This window comes from Falco peregrinus (assembly GCF_023634155.1).
Source record: "Falco peregrinus isolate bFalPer1 chromosome 21 unlocalized genomic scaffold, bFalPer1.pri SUPER_21_unloc_1, whole genome shotgun sequence".
In the NCBI taxonomy this organism is placed as follows: Eukaryota; Metazoa; Chordata; class Aves; order Falconiformes; family Falconidae; genus Falco; species Falco peregrinus.
This window is the reverse complement of record NW_026599558.1, coordinates 6,988-33,195: the sequence shown is the minus strand read 5'-3', so window position 1 is coordinate 33,195 and position 26,208 is coordinate 6,988. Positions and strand designations below refer to the sequence as shown.

The window sequence follows — 26,208 nt, the reverse complement described above, 5'->3', positions numbered from 1 at the left end:
GGTAGAGAGAGGGGCTTGGGGGGCGTGGCTTGGGGTGGGTGTGGCTTGGAGTGGGGGTGGCTCTCAGGAGTGGGCAGGGCCCTCATAGGGTTGAGAGGGGTGTGGATTGGGAGGGGGCGAGGCTTCCCGGGGTGGGGCAAGGACGGGGGGGCGTGGCTTGTGAAGGGGGCGTGGCCTCCCGGGGTAGAGCGGCTACTAACAAAGAAAGGGGAGGGAAGGGGTGGAGCTTGTGGCGGGAGAGGCGGAGTTTGCCAGGGCCCGGAGGGGGCATGGCCTCAGTGGGCGTGGCTCGGGGCCGGAGGGCCGAGAGAGGCGATTTGCGGGGGGGGGGGGGAAAGGGGGCGGAGCTTCCCGGGGTACGTCATCGCCCTGCCCGCGGATTGGGGGCGGGGCTTCCCGGTGACGTCACCGCTCGGAGCCGACAGCGGCCGGGGGTGAGCGCGGGGCGTGCGGTCACGTGACGGGCCGGGGAGCTCCTGGGGGGAGGGGGGGGGGATGGGGGAGAGTGGGGGGGGCGGGGGGGGGCGCAAGGCGGGGGGGGGCAGGGGCGGTGCTGCGGCCGGGGGCGGTGAAGGGGCCAACCGGGTGGGGGTGGGGCAGCCCCGGGGCTGCGGGGGGCTGGCCGGGGGGCAACGGGGGCGGCCAGGGGGACAACTGGGCAACCAGGGGGGGCAGCAGGGTATGCCCTGGGGCAACTGGGCAACCAGGGGGGCAACTGGGCATCCAGGGGGGCAACTGGGCATCCAGGGGGGCCAACCAGGCACCCAAAGGGGCAACTGGGCATCCAGGGGGGCAACTGGGCATCCAGGGGGGCAACCGGGCACCCAAAGGGGCAACTGGGCATCCAAGGGGGTAACTGGGCACCCAAGGGGGCAACTGGGCATCCAGGGGGGCAACCGGGCACCCAAGGGGGCAACTGGGCATCCAGGGGGGCAATTGGGCATCCAGGGGGGCAATTGGGTATCCAGGGGGGCAACTGGGCACCCAAGGGGGCAACTGGGCACCCAAGGGGGGGCAATTGGGCACCCAAGGGGGCAACTGGGCATCCAAGGGGGGGCAATTGGGCACCCAAGGGGGCAACTGGGCACCCAAGGGGGGGCAACTGGGCATCTAGGAGGCCAACTGGGCACCCAAGGGGGCAACTGGGCACCCAAGGGGGGGCAACTGGGCATCTAGGAGGCCAACTGGGCACCCAAGGGGGCCTACCGGGCACCTAAGGTGGCAACTAGGCATCCAAGGGGGGGCAACTGGGCACCCAAGGGGGCCTACCGGGCACCTAAGGTGGCAACTAGGCATCCAAGGGGGCAACCAGGCACCCGAGGTGGCCCCCCTGGGTGACAGAGGTGTCCCCGCAGGCCGGCGGCGGGAGGATGGCGGCGGAGGGGGGCCGGGTGCAGATCTCCTTCCCCCAGCACGCGGCGGCGCTGCTGGATTCCCTCAACCGCCTGCGGCTGGAGGGGAAGTTCTGCGACGTGGCCGTCCACGTGGGTGGGCGCATCTTCCCAGCCCACAAGAGCGTCTTGGCCGCCGCGTCCCCTTTCTTCCACGACAAGTTGCTTCTCCAAGATGGGGGGCGCCTCTTGCTGCCCCCCGCCATCGATCCCGACGCCTTCGAGGGGCTCCTGCACCTCATCTACTCGGGGCGCTTGACGTTGTTGTTGGAGGCCCTGCCCGGGCATCTCTTGGTGGCCAGTGGTCTCCAGATGTGGCACGTGGTGGATCAGTGCTCCGAGATCCTGAGGGAGTTGGAGGGTGGGACGTGCCGGTGGGCTGGCCGGGGCAGCGAGGGGGACGTCGTCATCGTCAAGCAGCCGCGGCGGGGAGGCTTCGTCATCGTGGACCACCCGTGGTGGAGATGGGTCTTCATGCGTCACCCATGGTGGGGATGGGTCTTCATCCTCATCGTGGACCACCCGTGGGGGAGATGGGTCTTCATGTGCCACCCACGGCGGAGACGGAGCATCGTCGTGGACCACCCGTGGCGATGGGTCCTCATGTACCACCCACGGTGGAGATGGAGGATCATCCTGGACCACTCGTGGTGGAGATGGGCCATCGTGTCCAACCCGCGGTGGTGATGGAACATCCTCGTGGGCCACCCGTGGTGGTGATGGCTCTTCAGCATCATCTTCATGGCCCGTACGTGGTGGCGACAGCTCTTCGTGTCCCACCCGCGGTGGTGACGGAACGTCCTTGTGGGCCTCCCGTGGTGGCGATGGCTCTTCAGCATCATCTTCATGGCCCATGCGTGGTGGTGATGGCTCTTCGTGGGCCACCCGTGGTGGTGAGGTGGCCACACCGTCTTTCACCAAGGAGGGGGGCGAGGAGGTCCTCAAAATCCGTGTGGCTGCAGACGTGGCGCCGGCGGCAACGTCATCCCTTAGCTCCCTCCTGAAGGACGCCGGCGAGGAGGTCCTCAAGATCTGTGTGGAGGAGGACGAGGAGGAAGAAGAAGAGGAGGAAGAAGGCGGCCACCGCCGCCGCCACCGCCCCACCGATGCTCTCCAGATCGTGCTGGAGGAGGAGGAGGAGGAAGACGGGGTGCCCGGAGCCCCCCATGAGCCCCCCAAGATCTTCTACATCAAGCAGGAGGTGGGTGACGCCACCACGGTTGAGGGTCTCCTACCAGCGTCGGAGCTGGCGGGCGGCTTCGCGCCGGCAGAGGTGAGCTACGTCATCCCGGCGGGCGGCAGCGGCACGACGGTGACAACCGGCAGCGCCATGATGACAACCGGCAGCGCATCCGTGTTCCCTCAACCATCTTGGAAACCGGTGGACCTTCACGGGAACGAGATCTTGGGGCGGGGTCAAGCTCTCCACGCTCCGGTGAAGTTGGGAGCGGCTCCCGACGGTAAACGTTTCGGTTGCTTGTGCGGGAAGCGCTTTGCGGTCAAACCCAAGCGGGATCGACACATCATGTTGACCTTCAGCCTGCGCCCCTTCGCCTGCGCCGCCTGCCACAAGCGCTTCAAGCTGAAGCATCACCTGACGGAGCACATGAAGACCCACGACGGGGCCGGGCGGGCCTGCGAGCGCTGCGGCCGCCACTTCCGCCTGCGCAGCGGCTTGGCCAAGCATCGGCCGCTCTGCCAGGGGGCTCGGTGGGGAGGGGGGTGCTGGGCTTGTGAGTGAGGGGGCTGGGGGGAAGTGGGAGGGCGGGGGGGTTTAATGGCTGGCCCAGTTCAGGGCCCTGAGTCCAGTTCAGCTCCTGGCCCAGTTCAGGGCCCTGAGCCCAGTTCAGCTCCTGGCCCAGTTCAGGGTCCTGGGCCCAGTTCAGGGCTCTGGGCCTAGTTCAGCGCTCTGGGCCTAGTTCAGCTCCTGGCCCAGTTCAGGGCTCTGGGCCCAGTTAAGCTCCTGGCCCAGTTCAGGGCCCTGAGCCCAGTTCAGGGTTCTGGGCCCAGTTCAGCGTCCTGGGTCCAGTTCAGGGCTCTGGGCCTAGTTCAGGGCTCTGGGCCTAGTTCAGCTCCTGGTCCAGTTCAGGGCCCTGAGCCCAGTTCAGGGCTCTGGGCCTAGTTCAGCTCCTGGTCCAGTTCAGGGCCCTGAGCCCAGTTCAGGGCTCTGGACCCAGTTCAGCTCCTGGCCCAGTTCAGGGCCCTGGGCCCAGTTCAGGGCTCTGGGCCCAGTTCAGCTCCTGGCCTAGTTCAGGGTCCTGGGTCCAGTTCAGTGCTCTGGGCCCAGTTCAGCTCCTGGCCCAGTTCAGGGCCCTGGGCCCAGTTCAGGGCCCTGAGCCCAGTTCAGGGCTCTGGGCCCAGTTTAGCTCCTGGCCTAGTTCAGGGTCCTGGGTCCAGTTCAGTGCTCTGGGCCCAGTTCAGCTCCTGGCCCAGTTCAGGGCCCTGGGCCCAGTTCAGCGCTCTCTCCCAGCTCGGGCGCCGTACTGGTTTGGGGCCGCCTCCCAGTTACGCGTACCCCTCGTTCACTCCGCTTCCGTATCGGCCAATCAGCGCACGCAGAGCGGGAATTCAGCAGCCAATGGCGGCGCGGGGGGCGGGACGGACGTTGCCGTGGGGACCGCGCTGTGGCGGGCGCCCCCGGGTCCTTCTGCCCGCCGGCAGCCACCCTCGGGATCACACCGTGTCCCCTCCCTGGGACACCCCTGTCCCCATGGGGGGGCCCAATGTCCCCTCCTGGGGACACCTCTGTCCCCATGGGAGACCGCTGCGTCCCCCCCAGGACTCTCCTGTCCCTCCCAGAGATGTGCCCCCCTGCCCAGTACTGTAGGGGACACGTACCCAAGTGCCACCCCCCTTCCCCGAACAGGACACGGTGCCACCAGCGATGTCACCCTATGAGCTTTAATGGGCTGAAATGGTGCAAAAAAGGGGCAAAACTGTAAAATGAAATAAAAAAGTGTTGGGTCACCCGGATGGGGAGAACCAGTAAGTGACTGGGCCAAACTGGGATGGTGCTGCCACCTGGGAGGTGACACGGGGTGACATGGGGGTCCCACCTGTGACAGACTGGGATAGCACACCTATGGGGTGATATGGGGGTCCCACCAGTGCCAGACTGGTCCAAACTGGGATGGAATTGCTACCTAAGAGGTGTCACAGGGTGATACGGGGTTCTACCAGTCCTGGACTGGTCCAAACTGGGATGGCACTTTTGGTTATGGGGCAACACGGGGGTCCCACCAGTGCCAAACTGGAATGCGACTGTCACCTCTGGGATGACGTGAGGGTCCCACCAGCCAAACTGGGATGGCACTGTCATCTACGGGTGACACACGGGGGTGCGAGCTCCCACCAGTGCCAAACTGGTCCCCATTCCTGGATACACCCTACTAACACCTACGTGTAAGGTGGGTGGGCACCTTGGCTGGGTTCCATGGAGAAGAAGATCACCCGGACACGACAGACTCATCGGAATTTCCTTGATGATCCATCAAGATTTGGGGGAGGAAATGCCAGATTTCCCCACGGAAAGGCCTGGATTGTCCATCACGGGGATGTTCCTGAACATCTGGAGATGTTCTCCACAGCTTCTCCGGTGGTGACAACTCACAGGCTGCCAACAAAGCTCCGGGGAATGCTGGCCGCGCTTTCCAGGTGGGTCTTCTCCGTTGGATGAAGGTTCAACGACAGCTTTCCAGCCGCTCATCCCGGTGCTCAGCGGTTCCTACGGAAGCAGAAGGAAGACCAAGGTCTTGAGTCACACACGTGCCTCAGGAACGTTATCCCACCATTTCCCACATTCCTCTCCCTCAAAGATGCTTTCCCACCCAAACCCACCAGTAGGTCACTGGTGGGACTGGCCTGAAGAGCTTGGGACTTTCCCTTCCGTAACTGGTTGACTTTGGAGAAGCCTCCACCAAAGCCACCAGGAGGTCACTGGTGGGACTGGCCTTGGAGCTTGGGACTTTCCATGACTGGTTGACTTTGGAGAAGCCTCCACCAAAGCCACCAGGAGGTCACTGGTGGGACTGGCCTTGGAGCTTGGGACTTTCCATGACTGGTTGACTTTGGAGAAGCCTCCACCAAACCCACCAGGAGGTCACTGGTGGGACTGGCCTTGGAGCTTGGGACTTTCCATGACTGGTTGACTTTGGAGAAGCCTCCACCAAACCCACCAGGAGGTCACTGGTGGGACTGGCCTTGGAGCTTGGGACTTTCCATGACTGGTTGACTTTGGAGAAGCCTCCACCAAACCCACCAGGAGGTCACTGGTGGGACTGGCCTTGGAGCTTGGGACTTTCCATGACTGGTTGACTTTGGAGAAGCCCCAAGGAGCCACTCAACCATCTACTCAAGGTAGAAGAAAAACCAACCCCGTTCCTACTGCTACTTCCCAGTTAGCTCCTGATTAATTGATTAACCGATTAATTAACCATCGGTGGGTTTTAATTACGGCCGCAGCTCACGCTGGGTGTCCACCACCTCAAACACCACCCAGATCTTACTCCCCATTTCCTTTCTTTACTGGTTATACTGGAGAGCTGGAGACTTGACCACGTTTTTTTCCAGCTCCTTTTCCAACCTCTTCCAGCTCTTTTATTGCTCCAGGGTAATTAACATCAGCAGGTTAATTGGTGAAATATTAACGAGCTCGGAGCAGTTGGCAACCGACGGGGAACCGGGCAGGTGGCTCTTATCTCCCCGGGATATTTGACCTCCGGGATCAACGGGGAACGTCGGATGCTGGCAATCATTAACCACCACCATCGCCCCGGGACTCGGGTCCTCCGCGCCACGTCCCCACCTCGGTTCTCCCGGTTCAGCCCCGAGCTGACGGTCGCTGGTTCCCGGCGTTATCCTTGGAAATCCAACGGCGTCACCCTCTTCTCCCAACGCAAGTCCCGGAGGATGGTCACCAACCCAACCAGGAGAGGACCTGATCCAAACCCATTTCCCACCACCTCCGGGAGCTTTTCCCGATTTTCCACGTATTATTTTGCATGGAAATGCAAAAAAAAAAAAAATTTCTTTATTCCACGTATTTCAGTGGAGGTTCCCAACTGGTTTTTTACTCCGTGAGATGCCGAGTAGTAAATCCACAAGTGTATGTTGAAGGATCAGAAAACACCAATATCCTGGAAATTAAAATATTCTTGGAAATTAAAATATCCTTGGAAATTAAAATATTCTTGGAAATTAAAATATTCTTGGAAATTAAAATATTCTTGGAAAACAAGTATTTTACTCCATGTATTTCAGCTGAGGTTCCCACCTGTTTTTTCACTCCGTGAGGTGCCAAGTGGTAAATCCACAACCGTACATTGGAGGATCAGAAAACATCGATATCCTGGGAAATAAATATTCCTGGGAAATAAAAATTCTTGGAAAATAAAATATTGGGGAATAAAATATTATTGGAAAACACGTATTTATTTTACTCCACGTATTTCAGCTAAGTTTCCCACTTGTTTTTTTTACTCCCTGAGTGCAGAGTTGTAAATCCACAACCGTACGTTGGAGGATCGGAAAACACCGATATCCTGGGAAATAAATATTCTTGGGAAATAAAAATTCTTGGAAATTAAAATATTGGAAAACAAGTATTTTACTCCACGTATTTCAGCTGAGGTTCCCACTTGGTTTTTTACTCCATGAGATGCCGAGTAGTAAATCCACAACCGTACGTTGAAGGATCAGAAAACACCGATATCTTGGGAAATAAAATATTCTTGGGAAATAAAATATTCTTGGGAAATAAAATATTCTTGGGAAATAAAATATTCTACTCCACGTGTTTTAGCTGAGGTTCCCAACCATTTATTTAGTCCGCAAGATGCCAAGTAGTAAATCCACAACCGTATGTTGAAGGATCTGAGAACACTGATATCCTGGGAAACAAATATTCTTGGGAAACAAATATTCTTGGGAAACAAATATTCTTGGGAAACAAATATTCTTGGGAAACAAATATTCTTGGGAAACATGTATTTCTTTTACTCAATGTGTTTCAGCTGAGGTTCCTACCCATTCTTTTACTCCATGAGATGCTGAGTAGAAAATCCACAACCGTATGTTGAAGGATCGGAAAATACTGATATCCTCAGGAAACGGGTATTCTTGGGAAATATCCTTGGGAAATATCCTCGGGAACGTAAATATTCTTGGGAAATATCCTCGGGAACATAAAATATTCTTGGGAAATATCCTCGGGAAATATCCTCGGGAACGTAAAATATTCTTGGGAAATATCCTCGGGAACGTAAAATATTCTTGGGAAATATCCTCGGGAACGTAAAATATTCTTGGGAAATATCCTCGGGAACGTAAATATTCTTGGGAAATATCCTTGGGAACATAAAATATTCTTGGGAAATATCCTCGGGAACGTAAATATTCTTGGGAAATATCCTCAGGAACATAAAATATTCTTGGGAAATATCCTCAGGAACGTAAATATTCTTGGGAAATATCCTCGGGAACATAAAATATTCTTGGGAAATATCCTCGGGAACGTAAATATTCTTGGGAAATATCCTCGGGAACGTAAATATTCTTGGGAAATATCCTCGGGAACATAGAATATTCTTGGGAAATATCCTCAGGAACATAAAATATTCTTGGGAAATATCCTCAGGAACGTAAATATTCTTGGGAAATATCCTCAGGAACGTAAATATTCTTGGGAAATATCCTCGGGAACATAAAATATTCTTGGGAAATATCCTCGGGAACATAAATATTCCTGGGAAATATCCTCGGGAACATAGAATATTCTTGGGAAATATCCTCGGGAACGTAAATATTCTTGGGAAATATCCTCGGGAACGTGAATATTCTTGGGAAATATCCTCGGGAACGTAAATATTCTTGGGAAATATCCTCGGGAACATAGAATATTCTTGGGAAATATCCTCAGGAACGTAAATATTCTTGGGAAATATCCTTGGGAACATAAATATTCCTGGGAAATACCCTCGGGAGAAATAGATAGTCTTGGGAAATATCCTCGGGGGAAAATTAATATTCTTGGGAAATATCCTTGGAAAACACCCTTTGGGCCTGTTTGATTGGCTAAACCTAACAATTTCCCAGCGGCTCTTCCCCGCCGCGGCGGGTGGGATGCAGGGCGCGCCCCCAGGATCCGGGAATATCCGTGGCGGGATCCGGAATTCCCGGAGCCGATGCCAGAGCCAGGCGAAGGCTGTCCAGATCCACGCTACCCTCCCCCCACACCGGTGGGTGCCGTGTCGTCCGTGTCCCCCCCCCCCCCCCCCAGGCGACCTTGGCATCTTTCCCCTAATTAATCGCAAACGAGTTTTGTGCCCCGGGTTGTTCAGCCTTAATTAGCGCTGATAAGGGGGCAGGGAACCATCCTCGTTATCGCCAAAGCATCGTTATCGCCAAAGCATCGTCACCCACGGCACAACGACCTTGAACCCGGTCTAAAGTCGCGTCCAACCCCTCCCCCTCCTGCCCTCATCACTTTCGCTTAATTAATTACCCGGGGGCTGAAGTTTTCACTTGAGCAATCTAGTTTGCATATCTAATTGCTTTACACATCGCTCCCTTCTTCTCCTCTTCCTCCTTTCGCTCTTCCAACTCGTGTCCCCTGCCATGTCCCCTCCCCCCTGTCACCTTAGCCACAACCTGAGCAGGAGCTGAGTGACACCTGGGAAGGGACATTTGGGTCCCCCCAATGCCAAACTGGGCCAAACTGGTCTCCTCCCCCCTGGCTGGGGTGGTGGGGGTGACTCACCGGCGTGCCCGGGTTTGGAGGGGGGTCGGCGATGTCATCGTTGTCCCCATCGTCCCCGAGGATGGCGGCGCCCAGGGCCTGCAGCTGCGTCACCAGGGAGCCCAGTGCCGCTGGGGAGACATGGGGGGACACTGGGGACATGGAGGGACATGGTGGGGGCACAGAGGTCACTGGGGGGGACACGGGGACACGGGGTGGGGGGACACAGAAACACCTGCAGGTGTCACATGGGCCAGACCTACCTCTGCCAGGGGGGTGCCCCATCCTGTCCTTGCAGGGGGTGGCCTGGGGGTGACACGAAGGGTGACACAGGGACACCAGCCACCCCTGACCCTGAGTCCCCTCCCAGACTGGTGTTTCCCCTTGTCACCCCCCCCCCCCCCCCGCCCCCAGCCCCCTTGCCACCCGTCTCCAGACGCCCCGTGTCCCCTGTGTCCCCCCACGTGCCCACCCTGGTCCCCAACCCACCTCACCTTGTCCTTTGTCACCCCGCTGTGTGTCACCTTCTCAGCCACCCCCAAGGCCACCGCTGCAGGGACAGGGACAAGCCACAATGGGGACATGGTGGCCACTGGTCACCCACAGGCACAGTGTGGCACTTGGGTCCCCAGCGTGTCCCCTGCCACCTACCTGGTGTCCCCTTGTGTCCCACCAGCGACGTCCTCCCTACCAAAGGTGTCCCCAGCGTGTCCCCAGCGTGTCCCCGCTCGCCACTGCGCCGGACCTTGGCCACCGTCCCCGCAAGAAGATGGGTGCTGCCTGTCACCTTGGCCACCAGGCTGGGGACAGTGTCACTGTGTCACCCCCAGCCCCACGCGTGGGTCAGGGCCAGCGGGGTGGGGACAGTGCCACCATGTCACCCCGGGGTCTCCCAAGAGCGGGTCCCCTGCCACCCCTGGGGTCCCAAAGTTACTCCCAGGGGCCCAATGTCCCCAAGCCACCGTGGGGGTCCTGATGTCACCCATGGGGTCCCCTCCCCACCCGCAGGGTCTCCTGGTGGCCCCCAGCACCCCCCAACGTGGACTCGGGCATGCGGACCCCTCCCCCACCACTCACCAGTCCCCAGCTGGGTCCTGCCGCCACCGTGCCTGGTCCAAGGCCACCGCTGGGGACATCAGTCCTGGGGACAGGGGACAGGGTGACACTGGGTTCACCAGCCCTGGGGACAGGGGGGGGTCCAGGGCCACTCTGTCCTCACGCCCGTCCTGTCACCATCCCCATCCCTGTGTCCACATCCCTCCTGTGTCCCCATGTCCCCCACCCTGTGTCCCCATGTCCCCCACCCTGGGTCCCCATGTCCCCCACCCTGGGTCCCCATACCCTGGAGGACGCGGAGCTGCTGTCCCACCCGGTGCAGGCGGGCGCTGAGGGTGACCATGGTCCCGGTGGCAGCTGTCACCTCAGCCTCATGTGCTGTCACCACTCTGGCCAGCCTGGGGGACAGGGGGGACATGGGGACAGGACCAGCCGTGACATACGGGGCACTGGTGACCTCCCAGTGTCCCCATCCCACTATCCCCCTGATGCCCCTCTGTTCCTCCCAGTAACCCCCCCAGATGCCCCTCAGTGCCTTTCCAGTATCCCCTAGATGACCCCAGTTCCTTCCCAGTATCCCTCAGATGCCCCCCAGTTCCTTCCCAGTGCCTCCCAGTACTTCTTCAGCCCCTATCCCAACCCCTCCCAGTGCCTTCCCAGTTTCTTCCCTGTTCCCCCCGTCCCTCTCAGTGCCCAATTCCCCACCCCAGTCCCTCTTGGTGCCCCCTCCAGGCCCACCCAGTTGGCCCCCAGTCCCCTCCAGTTCCTCCCAGTACCTGGCAGCTGCCTGGGCCAGTCCCCTCAGTGCCTCCTCAGCCGCCTCTGCCCGTCCCCGCTGTCGCACCACCTCCTGTGCCAGGCGCTGGGACAAGTGCCACTGCGTCCCTAACCTGCCCCCAAGCCCTCCCGTGTCCCCACCATGTCCCCACTCTGGGTCACCTCCCTGGCCAGGTACTGGGAGATACCGCCCAGCGGTCACCCGTGGCCCCAGTGTGGCCCCAGTGTGGCCCCTGTGTGGCCCTTGGTGCCTCCAGCATGTCCTCCCACTTCCCAGGCATGTCCCCAGTAGGTCCCCATGTCCCCAGCACGTCCCACACAGGTCCTCAATGTGTCCCCCCACATCCAATATATGTCCCCAACAGCCTTCTGTGTCCCCAGCACGCCTCTATATGATGTGCCCCCGCCCCCCCCCCTTGCCCCAATTTGTCCCCTCAGCAGGTCCCCACGTCCCCACCAGGTCCCCCCTTTACCACACATGTGTCCCCAGCAGGTCCCTTCATGTCCCCAGCCGGTCCCCATTTCCCCAGGTGTGTCCCCAGCATGCCCCCTCACATCTCCAGCAGCTCCCCATACACCCCCCATGTCCCCAGAAGGTCCCCCCCATGTCCCTTGTGTCCCTGCTGACCTCCGACGTCCCGACGCTGCAGCTCGGCGGTGGCCGCCCCTCTCACGTAAGCTCAGCTCCAGCCGTGTCACCCGCCGCGGTCCCCCGCTGCCCACCGCCGTCCCCAGTGTCCCCCACCTGAGGCATGCAGGCGTCCAGGATTGTCCCAGCAGGGACCCAGGGCATTCAGAAGACACCCCCCCCCCCCCCCCCCCCAAAGGGAAACAGGTGACCCCCTGGAGACACCGAGGTGCCCCCCAACCTCCTAGATGGGACACCTGCACCCCTTGGGAGGGACCCAGGCACCTGGGTGCTCCCAGGACCCCCCAAGGGGACCCAGGCACCCCACCAGGAGGGGACCCTGGCATCTGGGTGCCCCCGAACCCCCTAACATGGGACCCAGACACCCCTCAGGAGGGACCCCTGCACGCCTCGGGAGGGACCCAGGCACCTGGGTGCCCCCCAGACCCCCCCAGGGGACCCAGACACCCCTCGGGAGGGACCCCCTGCACCCCCTTGGGAGGGACCCAGGCACCTGGGTGCCCCCCAGACCCCCCAGGGGACCCAGACACCCACCAGGAGGGACCCCTGCACCCCTTGGGAGGGGACCCAGGCACTTGGGTGCCCCCCAGACCCCCCAGGGGACCCAGGCACCCACCAGGAGGGACCCCCTGCACCCCTTGGGAGGGACCCAGGCACCTGGGTGCCCCCCAGACCCCCCAGGGACCCAGGCACCCACCAGGAGGGGACCCTGGCATCTGGGTGCTCCCTAACCCCCTCACATGGGACCCAGACACCCACCAGGAGGGACCCCTGCACGCCTCGGGAGGGACCCAGGCACCTGGGTGCCCCCCAGACCCCCCAGGGGACCCAGGCACCCCTCAGGAGGGACCCCTTGCACCCCTTGGGAGGGACCCAGGCACCTGGGTGCCCCCCCAGACCCCCCCATGGGACCCAGACACCCCTCGGGAGGGACCCCTGCACCCCTCAGGAGGGACCCAGGCACCTGGGTGCTCCCAGACTCCCCAAGGGACCCAGACACCCACCAGGAGGGACCCCTGCACCCCTTGGGAGGGACCCAGGCACCGGGGTGCCCCCCAGACCCCCCAAGGGACCCAGACACCCACCAGGAGGGACCCCTGCACGCCTCGGGAGGGACCCAGGCACCTGGGTGCCCCCCAGACCCCCCAGGGGACCCAGGCACCCCTCAGGAGGGACCCCTGCACCCCTTGGGAGGGACCCAGGCACCTGGGTGCCCCCCCCAGACCCCCCAAGGGACCCAGACACCCCTCGGGAGGGACCCCTGCACCCCTCAGGAGGGACCCTGGCACCTGGGTGCTCCCAGACCCCCCAGGGGACCCAGACACCCACCAGGAGGGACCCCTGCACCCCTTGGGAGGGACCCAGGCACCTGGGTGCCCCCCAGACCCCCCAGGGGACCCAGGCACCCACCAGGAGGGGACCCCTGCACGCCTCAGGAGGGACCCAGGCACCTGGGTGCCCCCCAGACCCCCCAGGGGACCCAGGCACCCACCAGGAGGGACCCCTGCACCCCTCAGGAGGGACCCTGGCACCTGGGTGCTCCCAGACCCCCCCAAGGGACCCAGACACCCACCAGGAGGGACCCCTGCACGCCTCGGGAGGGACCCAGGCACCTGGGTGCCCCCCCAGACCCCCCATGGGACCCAGACACCCCTCGGGAGGGACCCCTGCACCCCTCAGGAGGGACCCAGGCACCTGGGTGCCCCCCAGACCCCCCCAGGGGACCCAGACACCCCTCGGGAGGGACCCCTGCACCCCTCAGGAGGGACCCTGGCACCTGGGTGCTCCCAGACCCCCCAAGGGACCCAGACACCCACCAGGAGGGACCCCTGCACCCCTTGGGAGGGACCCAGGCACCTGGGTGCCCCCCCAGACCCCCCAGGGGACCCAGGCACCCCTCAGGAGGGACCCCTGCACCCCTCAGGAGGGACCCTGGCACCTGGGTGCCCCCCAGACCCCCCCCAGGGGACCCAGACACCCACCAGGAGGGACCCCTGCACGCCTCGGGAGGGACCCAGGCACCTGGGTGCCCCCCAGACCCCCCATGGGACCCAGGCACCCACCAGGAGGGACCCCTGCACCCCTCAGGAGGGACCCTGGCACCTGGGTGCTCCCAGACCCCCCAAGGGACCCAGACACCCACCAGGAGGGACCCCTGCACGCCTCAGGAGGGACCCTGGCACCTGGGTGCCCCCCAGACCCCCACCAGGAGGGACCCCTGCACCCCTCAGGAGGGACCCTGGCACCTGGGTGCTCCCAGACCCCCCAAGGGACCCAGACACCCACCAGGAGGGACCCCTGCACGCCTCAGGAGGGACCCAGGCACCTGGGTGCCCCCCCAGACCCCCCCATGGGACCCAGGCACTCCTCGGGAGGGACCCCTGCACCCCTCAGGAGGGACCCAGGCACCTGGGTGCTCCCAGACCCCCCAAGGGACCCAGACACCCACCAGGAGGGACCCCTGCACCCCTTGGGAGGGACCCAGGCACCTCGGTGCCCCCTCAGACCCCCCAGGGGACCCAGGCACCCCTCAGGAGGGACCCCTGCACCCCTCAGGAGGGACCCAGGCACGTGGGTGCCCCCCAACCCCCTCACATGGGACCCCTGCACCCCTCGGGAAAGACCCAGGCACCTGGGTGCCCCCCTGATCCCCCAGTATGGTACCCAGGCCCCCTTCCAGGGGGAACCCAGACACTGGACACCCCCAACCCCCCTAACACGGGACCTAAGCAGCCCCCCCAGGAGGGTCGCAGCCACCTGGGCACCCACCTGCGCCCTCAGCACCCTCTGCACCTCTTCCTGCACCCGCAGCTGCACCAGGAGGCTGAAGACTTTCTCCCGCCAGCGCCCCAGAAGTCCCTGCAGCCGAGAGGGGGCCACTGCCAGGGGCACCCCGGGGGGGGGCAGCTGTGGGGTGAGAGGGGGAGGCGTGGGTGCTCCGGGGCACCCAGACCTGCCCCAAGACATCCTGACACCCCCCCACCCAACACCAAGCACCCAGAGACATCCCAAAGCCACCCAAGCCCCTCCCCCCCGCCCCACTGTTGCACCTCAGGGCTCCCCAAAGCCCCCTCCCTTTGGTACCCTATGGCACCCCAGGGGGGGCCAAAGCCCCTCAGAGCACACCAGCCCCCCAAAATCCCTTCCAGGGACACTCTATAGCACCCTAGAGCCCTCTAAACCCCTCTCAGAGCACCCCATGCCCCCAAAATCCCTTCCAGGGGCACCCTAGGGCCCGCCCTCTAGACCCCCCTCAGAGCACCCCATGCCCCCAAAATCCCTTCCAGGGGCACCCTAGGGCCCTCTAGACCCCCCTCAGAGCACCCCGGCCCCCCAAAATCCCTTCTAGGGGCACCCTATAGCACCCCAGGGCCCTGTAGACCCCCCCTCCCTGAGCACCCAGACCTCCGCAGCACCCACCACCAGAGCACACCAGGCCCACCGCCCCCCCCCGGCCACATCCCTGGGTAGCCCCGCTGTCCCCCAGAACCCCCCCAGGGGCATGTCACAGCACCCTAGGGCTCCCCCAGCACCCCAAAAGGGCCCCCCAGAGGTACCCCATGCCCCCCTAGCACCCTAAAGTTCCCCCCAGGAGCACCCTATACCTCCCCTGCCCCCCAAAAGCCCCCCCCCCTCCCCCCGAGGGGCACCCTGCGGCCCCCCCAGCCTCACCTCGCGGCCCAGCTCATGCTCCTGCAGGGTCAGGATGTGGCCAAGGGCGCTGAGCCGGGCCTGGAGCAGCACCTGGGCCTGGCACGGGTCGGGGAACGGGGACAGCATGGGGACACCATGGGGACAGTGGGGACAGGGGCTGTGGGGACATCGTGGGGACAGCAGGAGGACAGGGTGACAATTTGGGGAGAGGGGGACACCATAGGGACACCAGAGATGTGGGAACATCCTGGGGACACCCCGCGAGGACAGGAGACACCCGGGACACCCCGCGGGGACAGGGCGCAGGGTCCCCACACCTCTCCCACCCTGGGGACGCCACCACCATGTCCCCAAGGGGACAGGTCATGGTCCCCAGGGGACCCAAGCATCTGAGCTCACCTCCTCCAGGGACTGCCCATCAGGCTCCGCCCCCCGGGGCTGGCCACGCCCCCTCTCAGCAGCAAGCTCTGCCTCCAGAGCCTGGACACGCCTCCTTTCAGCCTCAAGCTCCACCTCCAGGGTTTGGCCATGCCCTCTTTCAGCATCAAGCTCCGCCTCCAGGTCATGACCATGCCTCCTCTCAACCTCAAGCTCCGCCTCTAGGGCTTGGCCACGCCCCCGCTCAACCTCAAGCTCTGCCTCCAGGGTTTGGCCATGCCCTCTATCAGCCTCAAGCTCTGCCTCCAGGGTTTGGCTCCGCCTCCTTTCAGCCTCAAGCTCTGCCTCCAGGGTTTGGCTCCGCCTCCTTTCAGCCTCAAGCTCCGCCTCCAGGGTTTGGCTCCACCTCCTTTCAGCCTCAAGCTCCGCCTCCAGGGTTTGGCTCCGCCTCCTTTCAGCATCAAGCTCTGCCTCCAGGGCTTGGCCACGCCCCCTCTCGGCCGCAAGCTCCACCTCCAGGGACCTGCCAAAGGGGACCTAGGTGTCCAGGCTCTGGGGGTTACTGGGAGCACTGGGAAGGGAGACTGGGAGTGCTAGTGGTGGATTACTGGGAACACTGGGGGGTTTCTGGGAGCGCTAGTGGGGGATTATTGGGAACACTGGGGGGTTACTGGGAGCACTGGGAGGGTTACTGGGGGATTACTGGCAACACTGCGAGGTTACTAGGGTGACTACTGGCAGCACTGAGGGGTACTGGGACATTACTGGGAGCACTGGGGGGGTTACTGCGAATACTGGAGGGGGAAACTGAGAGATTACAGGGAGCACTGGGTGTTACTGGGAGGGTTACCAGGAACACTGAGGGGGTTACTGGGCAGCTACTGGGAACGTGAAAGCACAATTAAGAGCAATTAGTGAGTATGTGGAGAGGGGTTACTGGCAGGGTTACAAGCAGCACTGGGGGAGGTAACTGGGAGTACTGGGGGGTTACTGGGAATATTACAAGGAGCATTGGGAGGGGTAACTGGGAGGTTACTGGGAGCACTGGGGACCCTTACCTGATGCTGGGGCCGGGGGGACGAAGCACGAAGTGCGACGGGGGGACGAGGCCCCGCAGACCTGGGGGGACAGGGGGGACCCAGGTGTCAGGGGGGTGGGGGCGGGGCTGGGGGGGCAGGGGGCGGGGCTGGGGGAAGGGGGCGGGGCGGGCTGTGGGGGCGGGGTTGAGGGGGGACTGGGGGGGGCTCACCAGTGCCCGGCGGCTCCCGGTGACTCTCGGCCATTGGTGGCACCTTGAGAGGGGGACAACTCCCAGTCAGCTCCAGTACTTCCCAGTAACCCCCCCCCCTACAGCCCCAGTAACTCCCAGTATGCCCCTATCCCCAGTTCCAGGACCTCCCAGTAACTCCCAGTAAGGGCCTGCTCACCGCTACTCACATTCCCAGTACACCACCACCCCGGCCCATAGCCTCAATGACTCCCAGCTCCAACTTGGTTCCAGTAACCCCCCAGTAACTCCCAGTTCAACCTGCTGTGGAACCAGTGACTCCCAGTTGCATCCCCTGCAACACTCCTACTAACCTTCAGTGGCTCCCAGTTTACGCCCCCCCAGCCCCAGTGACTCCCAGTACCCCCCCCCTCCCACTGGGCCCCAGTATCTGCCATTTCCCCCACCATGATCCCAGTGGCTTCCAGCAGCCCAGCGACTCCCAGTAACTGCTCCCTCATATTCCCAGTGACTCCCAGTACCGCCAGACACACTCCCAGTGCCTCCCAGTATCCCCCACTGGGTCCCCATTTTCCCCATCGTGGTCCCAGGAGCTCCCAGTAGCCCAGCAACTCCCAGTAACTGCTCCCTCGTGTTCCCAGTGACTCCCAGTTCCCACACACACATTCCCAGTGGCTCCCAGTAACTCCCAGTATCCCCCAGTGGCTCCCCATTCTACCACCTCATAATCCCAGTACACCTAGTGACTCCCAGTAACCGCCCCAACATATTCCCAGTGGCTCCCACTTCCCCAAACCACACTCCCAGTAATTCCCAGTAGGTCCCAGTGGCTCCTCAGTCCCCCCTCACGATCCCAGTATGCCCTGTGACTCCCATTAACCTTTCCCTCATATTCCCAGTGACTCCCAGCTCCTGCTGCCAGTGGCTCCCCATTTCCCCCTCCCCATGGTCTCAAGAGCTCCCAGTAACTCCCAGCTGCTCCCAGTACCCCCACAGGCCCCGTCTCCCCTCACAGCCGCGCGGTGCATGCCGGGAACGCGCCGCCACGGCCGCTCTCCCGCTCTGCTTGCGCAGCCAATCAACGCACGCAGCCCGGCGAAAAACCCGCCCCCCTCACCCACCGGAGGGAAAGCAGCAGCCAATCAGAGGCAGCACCGAGAAGATCCTCCCTCTCCGCTGGCCAATGGAAAGCTGCGCCTGGGCGTGGGGGGCGGGGCCGAGAGCGCGGAGGGTTGTCCCACCCCTTCGTGCAGGCTCCGCCAATCAGAACGCGAGGGGTGGGGCCTGGGGTGAAGCTGTGCCCTGGGGGGCAAATGGGCGCCCTGAGGGGGCAAATCTGGGCCTGGGGGGGGGGTAAATAAGGGTCGTGGAGGGGTGGATCGGGGCCTGAGGAGGTAAATCTGCGCCCTGGAGGGTAAATCTGGGCCCTGGGGCGGTAAGTGGGGTCGTGAGGGGCTAAATGGGAGCCCTGAGGGGGCAAACCTGGGCCCTGAGGGCATAAAAGGAGCCCTGAGGGGTAAACATGGGCCTTGAGGGGTAAATCTAGTCTGCAAGGGGGTAAATCTGGGCCCTGGAAAGTAAATCTGGGCCCTGAGGGGGCAAATCTGGGCCCTGCAGCGGGAGAAAGGAGCCCTGAGGGGTAAATCCAGGCTCCAAAAATGTAAATCTGGTCCCTGAGGGGGCAAATCTGCGCCCTGCAAGGGGTAAAAGAAGCCTTGGGGGTTAAATCTGGGCTCCAAGGGGGTAAATCTGGGCCCTGAGTGAATAAAAGGTGTAAATCTGGGCCTTGAGGGGATAAATGGGGTAAATCTGGCCCCCGAGGGGGTAAATCTGGGCCCTGAGGGGTAAATCTGGCCCCCGAGGGGGTAAATCTGGCCCCTGAGGGGGTAAATCTGGGCTCCAAGGGAGTAAATCTGGCCCCTGAGGGGGTAAATCTGGGCTCCAAGGGGGTAAATCTGGGCTCCAAGGGAGTAAATCTGGCCCCTGAGGGGGTAAATCTGGGCTCCAAGGGGGTAAATCTGGCCCCTGAGGGGGTAAATCTGGGCCCCGAGGGGGTAAATCTGGGCTCTGGGAGGTCGGCAGGGGTCCGGGGGGTGGCCGGAGCAGGTGCCCAGGTCCCTCCCATCGCCCTGGGCCGTCTGGGTCCCTTGTGGGTGTGGGAGTGGCGGTGACGTCGGTGCCAACGTCCCCAAAGGGCACAGGGAGGTAGGTGCTGTAAAGGGGGGTGGGGGGGTGGGGGTGTCCTGCACCCCGGTACCTGGGTCCTCCTTGTGGGGGGGAACCCCAGGGGGGGTATGGGGGTGGGGTGGGGGTGGGGGAGCCTGCGTGGCTGTGGAAGGGGAAGTGGAGGGTTTCCTGCGTGGGGACTTTGGGCCCCTTGGGGACACAATGGCGGCCACACCCGGATGCCTGTGTCCCTCCTAGTGGTGACAGTGGCCCTGTCCGGATGCCTGTGTCCCCCTTTTTTGGGGGGGCGTCCCCCCTAAGGACACCTGGGTCCCCGCAGAGGGCCCCTCCCCCCCCCCCCCCCCCGGGTGCCTGCATCCTTCCTATGGGTTTGGGGAGGGTGTCCCACCCCTGGGTGCCCGTGTCCCCACCCGGCCACCTCGGTCACCCGCAGGATGTCCTCTCCACCGCTGTCCGTGGCGGTGGCCTCAGCCACCGAGGCCTCGGGGCGAGCGCTACAGGCGCTGACGAGGCTGGCGGAGGCGTTGGGGACACCGGAGACGGTGCCGGCGGTGCTGGAGGAGGTGAAGATGGTGCTGGCGGAGGTGGAAACGGCGCTGGCGAGGCTGAACGCGGCGCTGGTGGCGGCGCTGGAGGTGGCGGCGGTGACAGAGATGCCACCAGGGCTGAATGTTGAAGGGCTTTACCGGGCACTGGGGGCGGCCGCCGATGCCAACGCTTCCGAACTGGAACGGGAGCTGAGCCAGAACCGCCGGCGCCGCAGAGGTCTGTGGGTGACCCGGAGCGTTGCCTTCGTCCTGATGCTTGTCTGTGCCCCGTTGCGTGAGTACGGACCAGTATAACCCAGAACGGACCAGTTCAGACCAGTAGGGAGCCCTACAAATCCACTTGGACCAGTAACGCTGGTAGGGAGCCCTACAGACCAGTAGGGAGCTCTATAGACCAGTAAAGACTTTCTCTTGCCCTGACCAGTATAAGCTATAACAGACCAGTTCAGACCAGTAGGGAGCCCTACAGACCAGTAGGGAGCTCTACAGACCAGTAGAGACTTTCTCTTGCCCTACACCAGTATAGGCTATAACAGACCAGTTCAGACCAGTAGGGAGCCCTACAGACCAGTAGGGAGCTCTACAGACCAGTAGAGACTTTCTCTTGCCCTACACCAGTATAGGCTATAACAAACCAGTTCAGACCAGTAGGGAGCCCTACAGACCAGTAGGGAGCTCTATAGACCAGTAAAGACTTTCTCTTGCCCTGACCAGTATAAGCTATAACAGACCAGTTCAGACCAGTAGGGAGCCCTACAGACCAGTAGGGAGCTCTACAGACCAGTAGAGACTTTCTCTTGCCCTACACCAGTATAGGCTATAACAGACCAGTTCAGACCAGTAGGGAGCCCTACAGACCAGTAGGGAGCTCTACAGACCAGTAGAGACTTTCTCTTGCCCTACACCAGTATAGGCTATAACAAACCAGTTCAGACCAGTAGGGAGCCCTACAGACCAGTAGGGAGCTCTATAGACCAGTAAAGACTTTCTCTTGCCCTGACCAGTATAAGCTATAACAGACCAGTTCAGACCAGTAGGGAGCCCTACAGACCAGTAGGGAGCTCTACAGACCAGTAGAGACTCTCTCTTGCCCTACACCAGTATAGGCTATAACAGACCAGTTCAGACCAGTAGGGAGCCCTACAGACCAGTAGGGAGCTCTACAGACCAGTAGAGACTTTCTCTTGCCCTACACCAGTATAAGCTAAACAGACCAGTTCAGACCAGTAGGGAGCCCTACAGACCAGTAGGGAGCTCTACAGACCAGTAGAGACTTTCTCTTGCCCTACACCAGTATAGGCTATAACAGACCAGTTCAGACCAGTAGGGAGCCCTACAGACCAGTAGGGAGCTCTACAGACCAGTAGAGACTTTCTCTTGCCCTACACCAGTATAAGCTAAACAGACCAGTTCAGACCAGTAGGGAGCCGCACAAATCTGCTTGGACCAGTAATGCTGGTAGAGGACGCTACAGACCAGTATGGACCAGCAGGAAGCTCTACAGGCCGGTACAGACTTTGCTCTGCCCTGACCAGTATGGACCAGTTTAGGCCAGCAGGGATCACAAGGAACCACTGTAGAGCAGTAGAGACCAGTATGGACCAGTAGGAAGCTCTATGGTCCAGTAGAGACTTTCTCTTGCCTTGACCAGTATAGGCCAGAACAGACCAGTTCAGACCAGTAGGGAGCCCTACAGATCCATTTGGATCAGTAATGCCAGTAGAAACCTCTGCAGCCCAGTAGGAACCAGTACAGACCAGTAAGGACCAGTAGGAAGCCCTACAGATATCTTTGGATCAGTAATACCAGTAGAGAACCTTACAGACCAATAGGAACCAGTAAGAAACTCTACAGACCAGTAGAAACTTTCCCCTGCTCTAACCACGATGGACCAGTATGGAACTCTTATCAGCCAGCAAGGAGCTCTACAGACCAGTTCACACCAGTATATACCAGTAGGAACACTTGTAGACCAGTAGGGACCAGTAAAGACCAGTAGAATGCCATACAGGTCAGTGTAGACCAGTATAGAGCTTCACCTGCCCCAACCAGTATGGGCAGGGGAACACTGGGACAGGACTGGGGACACTGGGAAGGGATGGGGACACTGGGAGGGGACTGGGGACACCAGAAAGGGCCAGGGGGACACTGGGAAGGGACTGGGGACACTGGGAAGGGACTGGGGGACACTGGGAGGGGACTGGGGACACCAGAAAGGGCCAGGGGGACACTGGGAGGGGACGGGGGGACACTGGGAAGGGACTGGGGGACACTGGGAGGGGACTGGGGATGCTGGGAAGGGACTAGTGGACACTGGGAAGGGACTGGGGACACTGGGAAGGGATGGGGACACTGGGAAGGGACTGGGGACACTGGGAGTGGACTGGGGACACCAGAAAGGGGCAGGTGGACACTGGGAGGGGACTGGGAACACTGGGAAGGAACTGGGGGACACTGGGAAGGGATGGGGACACTGGGAAGGGGACTGGGGGCACCAGAAAGGGCCAGGGGGACACTGGGAGGGGACTGGTGACACTGGAAGGGGCCAGGAGGACACTGGGAAGGGACTGGGGGACACTGGGAGGGGACTGGAGGACACTGGGAAGGGACTGGGGGCACCAGAAAGGGCCAGGGGGACACTGGGAAGGGACTGGGGGACACTGGAAGGGGATGGGGACACTGGAAAGGGACTGGGGGACACCGGGAGGGAACTGGGGACACTGGGAAGGGACTGGGGATACTAGGAGGGAACTGGGGACACCAGAAAGGAATGGGGACACTGGGAGGGAACTGGGGACACTGGGAGGGGACTGGGGACACCAGAAAGGAATGGGGACACTGGGAGGGAACTGGGGACACTGGGAGGGAACTGGGGACACCAGAAAGGAATGGGGACACTGGGAGGGAACTGGGGACACTGGGAGGGGACTGGGGACACCAGAAAGTGATGGGGACACTGGGAGGGGACTGGGGACACTGGGAGGGGACTGGGGACACCAGAAAGTGATGGGGACACTGGGAGGGGACTGGGGACACCAGAAAGTGATGGGGAGACTGGGAGGGGATGGGGACACTGGGAGGGAACTGGTGAGACTGGGAGGGGACTGGGGAACACTGGGAAGGGGTGGGGACACTGGGAAGGGGCTGGGAGATACTGGGAAGGAACTGGGGACACCAGAAAGGGATGGGGACACTGGGAGGGGACTGGTGAGACTGGGAGGGAGCTGGTGACACTGGGAAGGAACTGGTGACACTGGGAGGGGACTGGTGACACTGGGAGGGAGCTGTTGACACTGGGAGGGGACTGGGGACACTGGAAAGGGACTGGGGACACTGGGAAGGGGTGGGGACACTGGGAAGGGACTAGGGGACACTGGGAAGGGACAGGGGGACACTGGGAAGGAACTGGTGACACTGGGAGGGGACTGGTGACACTGGGAGGGAGCTGGTGACACTGGGAGGGGACTGGGGACACTGGGAAGGGACTGGGGGACACTGGGAGGGGACTGGGGACACTGGGAGGGAGCTGGTGACACTGGGAAGGAACTGGTGACACTGGGAGGGGACTGGGGACACTGGGAGGGGACTGGGGACACTGGGAAGGGGTGGGGACACTGGGAAGGGACAGGGGGACACTGGGAAGGAACTGGGGACACTGGGAGGGGACTGGTGACACTGGGAGGGAGCTGGTGACACTGGGAGGGGACTGGGGACACTGGGAAGGGACTGGGGGACACTGGGAGGGGACTGGGGACACTGGGAGGGAGCTGGTGACACTGGGAGGGAATTGGTGACACTGGGAGGGAGCTGAGGACATTGGGAGGGAGCTGGTGACACTGGGAAGGGACTGGGGGACACTGGGAGGGGACTGGTGACACTGGGAGGGAACTGGTGCCACTGGGAGGGGACTGGTGAGACTGGGAGGGAGCTGGTGAGACTGGGAGGGGACTGGTGCCACTGGGAGGGGACTGGTGAGACTGGGAGGGGACTGGTGCCACTGGGAGGGGACTGGTGCCACTGGGAGGGGAGGAGCCCCCCGGGTGCCGTCCCCATCGTCCCGCTGTCCCCGCAGTGTCCCTGGACGTGGTGCGGGAGGCGCTGGGGGTGACCCAGGAGTGTCACCTGGTCCCCTGCCTGGCCACCGTCACCCTGGTCTGCCAGGTGGCCCTGTGGGGCGCGGGGACATCGCAGCGTCACCTGGCCACCGCCGCCAGCCACCAGCGCCAACAGGCCACCCGCTACCCGCCGCCTGGCCTGGGACACCGCCGCCGCCACCGCTGCCACCGGCCAGGCCACCCAGGCCATCGCCGCGGCCCGCGTCACCTTGGGGACGTCGGAGGAGGTGGCCGCTCACCTGAAGAGCCTGGTGGACTCCGTCACCGAAGACCTGGAGATGGCCCGAGGTTTCCCTACCAGCGCCCGCGCCCTGGGGGACATCGTGGTGGCCTTGGGGACAGCGATGGAGGACAAGGAGGGGACGCAGAGGTTGGCCCGGGTGCTGGAGGCTCTGCCAGGGGACGAGTAGGGACAGGGACACCGCGAGGGTCCTGCTGGGGACATCCCAATGTTCCTTCTCCATCCTGGGGCCACCGGGACGTCCCCTGTCCCATCTGGGGCCACCGGGATGTCCCCTGTCCCATCTGGGGACACCAGGAGGTTCCTCCTTGTTCTGGGGCCACCGGGATGTCCCCTGTCCCATCTGGGGCCACCAGGACGTCCCCTGTCCCATCTGGGGACACCAGGAGATCCCCTGTCCCATCTGGGGACACCCGGATGTCCCCTGTCCCATCTGGGGCCACCAGGAGGTTCCTCCTTGTTCTGGGGCCACCAGGATGTCCCCTGTCCCATCTGGGGACACCAGGAGGTTCCTCCTTGTTCTGGGGCCACCAGGATGTCCCCTGTCCCATCTGGGGCCACCAGAAAGGTCTTCTTCATCCTAGGGACTCTCTGGTGTCCCCTGTCCCATCTGGGGCCACCAGGATGTCCCCTGTCCCATCTGGGGCCACCAGGACGTCCCCTGTCCCATCTGGGGACACCAGGAGATCCCCTGTCCCATCTGGGGACACCGGGATGTCCCCTGTCCCATCTGGGGCCACCAGGAGGTTCCTCCTTGTTCTGGGGACACCAGGATGTCCCCTGTCCCATCTGGGGCCACCAGGAGGTTCCTCCTTGTTCTGGGGCCACCAGGATGTCCCCTGTCCCATCTGGGGACACCAGAAAGGTCTTCTTCATCCTAGGGACTCTCTGGTGTCCCCTGTCCCATCTGGGGCCACCAGGAGGTTCCTCCTTGTTCTGGGGACACCCGGATGTCCCCTGTCCCATCTGGGGACACCAGGAGGTTCCTCCTTGTTCTGGGGCCACCGGGATGTCCCCTGTCCCATCTGGGGACACCAGAAGATCCCCTGTCCCATCTGGGGCCACCAGAAAGGTCTTCTTCATCCTAGGGACTCTCTGGTGTCCCCTGTCCCATCTGGGGCCACCAGGATGTCCCCTGTCCCATCTGGGGCCACCAGGACGTCCCCTGTCCCATCTGGGGACACCAGGAGATCCCCTGTCCCATCTGGGGACACCCGGATGTCCCCTGTCCCATCTGGGGCCACCAGGAGGTTCCTCCTTGTTCTGGGGCCACCAGGATGTCCCCTGTCCCATCTGGGGCCACCAGGAGGTTCCTCCTTGTTCTGGGGCCACCAGGATGTCCCCTGTCCCATCTGGGGACACCAGGAGGTTCCTCCTTGTTCTGGGGCCACCAGGATGTCCCCTGTCCCATCTGGGGCCACCAGAAAGGTCTTCTTCATCCTAGGGACTCTCTGGTGTCCCCTGTCCCATCTGGGGCCACCAGGATGTCCCCTGTCCCATCTGGGGCCACTGGGATGTCCCCTGTCCCATCTGGGGACACCAGGAGATCCCCTGTCCCATCTGGGGACACCGGGATGTCCCCTGTCCCATCTGGGGACACCAGGAGGTTCCTCCTTGTTCTGGGGCCACCGGGATGTCCCCTGTCCCATCTGGGGACACCGGGATGTCCCCTGTCCCATCTGGGGCCACCAGGAGGTTCCTCCTTGTTCTGGGGCCACCGGGATGTCCCCTGTCCCATCTGGGGCCACCAGGAGGTTCCTCCTTGTTCTGGGGCCACCAGGACGTCCCCTGTCCCATCTGAGGACACCCAGATGTCCCTCTCCCACCTGGGGACACCCAGAGTGTCCCCTTCACCTTGGGGACACCAGGATGTCCCTTCTCATCCCTTCACCTGGGGACATTGAGGATGTCCCCTTCGTGGTCCCAGGACACCAGGGGCAGGTTGGTGACACTGTCCCCTGTCCCCACAATAAACCTGAGGAACATGCCGAGCCCCTGACCTGTCATTGGGGTTGGGGACAACGTGGGGACATGGGGACACCCCTGTCCAGAGGACATGGGGGGGGAGGGAGGGGATGTCCCCAAGGGTGCCCAGCTGGATGTCCCCAAGCCATGGGGGACATGGTGAGGACACATGAGGGCCATGTTGGGGACAGCACTGGGGACACATCGTGGGGACCATGTTGGGGACACGCTGGGGACAAGCCATTGTCACACTGGGGACATCTCTGAGGCCAGAATTGGGGACA

The 26,208-nt window shown here is 62.2% G+C and overlaps 4 protein-coding genes and 1 long non-coding RNA gene across 7 annotated transcripts; 3 read left to right on the top strand and 2 right to left on the bottom strand.

Annotated features, from left to right (window-relative positions):
* Positions 1 to 391: 391 nt before the first annotated feature.
* Positions 392 to 3,132, top strand: LOC101920284 (zinc finger and BTB domain-containing protein 9). Its single transcript, XM_055793249.1, is given in 3 exon segments — positions 392 to 434; positions 1,356 to 2,081; positions 2,083 to 3,132. Coding segments are annotated over 2 exon segments (1,761 nt in total). The 5' UTR covers positions 392 to 434; positions 1,356 to 1,370.
* A 46-nt stretch (positions 3,133 to 3,178) lies between these two features.
* Positions 3,179 to 4,226, top strand: LOC129783258 (uncharacterized). The gene is made up of 2 exons (XR_008745192.1): positions 3,179 to 3,751; positions 3,862 to 4,226. It is a non-coding gene; the product is annotated as an uncharacterized LOC129783258 (long non-coding RNA).
* A 630-nt stretch (positions 4,227 to 4,856) lies between these two features.
* Positions 4,857 to 11,632, bottom strand: LOC129783257 (uncharacterized). Its single transcript, XM_055793247.1, has 9 exons — positions 11,591 to 11,632; positions 10,959 to 11,046; positions 10,468 to 10,580; positions 10,204 to 10,267; positions 9,778 to 9,926; positions 9,621 to 9,676; positions 9,390 to 9,432; positions 9,148 to 9,278; positions 4,857 to 5,115 (listed from the first exon to the last, which is right to left on the bottom strand). The coding sequence occupies exons 3-9, from the start codon at positions 10,523 to 10,525 to the stop codon at positions 4,882 to 4,884; spliced, it is 735 nt and encodes a 244-aa protein (XP_055649222.1). The 5' UTR covers positions 10,526 to 10,580; positions 10,959 to 11,046; positions 11,591 to 11,632; the 3' UTR covers positions 4,857 to 4,881.
* A 2,567-nt stretch (positions 11,633 to 14,199) lies between these two features.
* On the bottom strand, positions 14,200 to 17,871 carry LOC129783255 (coiled-coil alpha-helical rod protein 1-like). The gene is made up of 7 exons (XM_055793243.1): positions 17,749 to 17,871; positions 16,890 to 16,932; positions 16,699 to 16,759; positions 15,662 to 16,163; positions 15,281 to 15,358; positions 14,334 to 14,515; positions 14,200 to 14,212 (listed from the first exon to the last, which is right to left on the bottom strand). The coding sequence occupies exons 2-7, from the start codon at positions 16,921 to 16,923 to the stop codon at positions 14,200 to 14,202; spliced, it is 870 nt and encodes a 289-aa protein (XP_055649218.1). The 5' UTR covers positions 16,924 to 16,932; positions 17,749 to 17,871.
* Positions 17,872 to 18,316: 445 nt separating this feature from the next.
* Positions 18,317 to 25,950, top strand: LOC129783256 (collagen alpha-4(IV) chain-like). 3 transcript variants are annotated; one of them, XM_055793245.1, is made up of 6 exons: positions 18,317 to 19,073; positions 19,489 to 19,877; positions 23,676 to 24,437; positions 24,646 to 25,327; positions 25,506 to 25,654; positions 25,714 to 25,950. In XM_055793245.1, exons 2-6 carry the CDS (start codon positions 19,490 to 19,492, stop codon positions 25,758 to 25,760), a joined length of 2,028 nt encoding a protein of 675 aa, XP_055649220.1. In that variant the 5' UTR covers positions 18,317 to 19,073; position 19,489; the 3' UTR covers positions 25,761 to 25,950. The 3 variants fall into 3 exon arrangements, with proteins under 3 accessions (XP_055649220.1, XP_055649219.1, XP_055649221.1); XM_055793244.1 differs by having other exon boundaries at positions 25,506 to 25,950; XM_055793246.1 differs by lacking the exons at positions 24,646 to 25,327; positions 25,506 to 25,654; positions 25,714 to 25,950 and having other exon boundaries at positions 18,330 to 19,073; positions 23,676 to 24,229; positions 24,409 to 24,558.
* The last annotated feature ends 258 nt before the right edge of the window (positions 25,951 to 26,208 follow it).

What these genes read in the sequence shown, in the direction of transcription:
- LOC129783257 (XM_055793247.1), bottom strand. Translation starts at nt 10,525, where the DNA reads ATGGTCACCCTCAGCGCCCGCCTGCACCGGGTGGGACAGCAGCTCCGC. An exon ending in CAGGACCCAGCTGGGGACTG is followed by an intron (nt 9,927 to 10,203) that starts GTGAGTGGTGGG and finishes CACTGTCCCCAG; the next exon opens with CCTGGTGGCCAAGGTGACAG. An exon ending in GCGGGGTGACAAAGGACAAG is followed by an intron (nt 9,433 to 9,620) that starts GTGAGGTGGGTT and finishes TGTCACCCCCAG; the next exon opens with GCCACCCCCTGCAAGGACAG.
- LOC129783255 (XM_055793243.1), bottom strand. Translation starts at nt 16,923, where the DNA reads ATGGCCGAGAGTCACCGGGAGCCGCCGGGCACTG. An exon ending in CCGGGAGCCGCCGGGCACTG is followed by an intron (nt 16,760 to 16,889) that starts GTGAGCCCCCCC and finishes CTGTCCCCCCAG; the next exon opens with GTCTGCGGGGCCTCGTCCCC. An exon ending in AGCATGAGCTGGGCCGCGAG is followed by an intron (nt 14,516 to 15,280) that starts GTGAGGCTGGGG and finishes CTCACCCCACAG; the next exon opens with CTGCCCCCCCCCGGGGTGCC.
- LOC129783256 (XM_055793244.1), top strand. Translation starts at nt 19,490, where the DNA reads ATGTCCTCTCCACCGCTGTCCGTGGCGGTGGCCTCAGCCACCGAGGCC. An exon ending in GCTTGTCTGTGCCCCGTTGC is followed by an intron (nt 19,878 to 23,675) that starts GTGAGTACGGAC and finishes CTGTCCCCGCAG; the next exon opens with TGTCCCTGGACGTGGTGCGG. An exon ending in TGTTCTGGGGCCACCAGGAT is followed by an intron (nt 24,438 to 24,645) that starts GTCCCCTGTCCC and finishes GGACACCAGGAG; the next exon opens with ATCCCCTGTCCCATCTGGGG.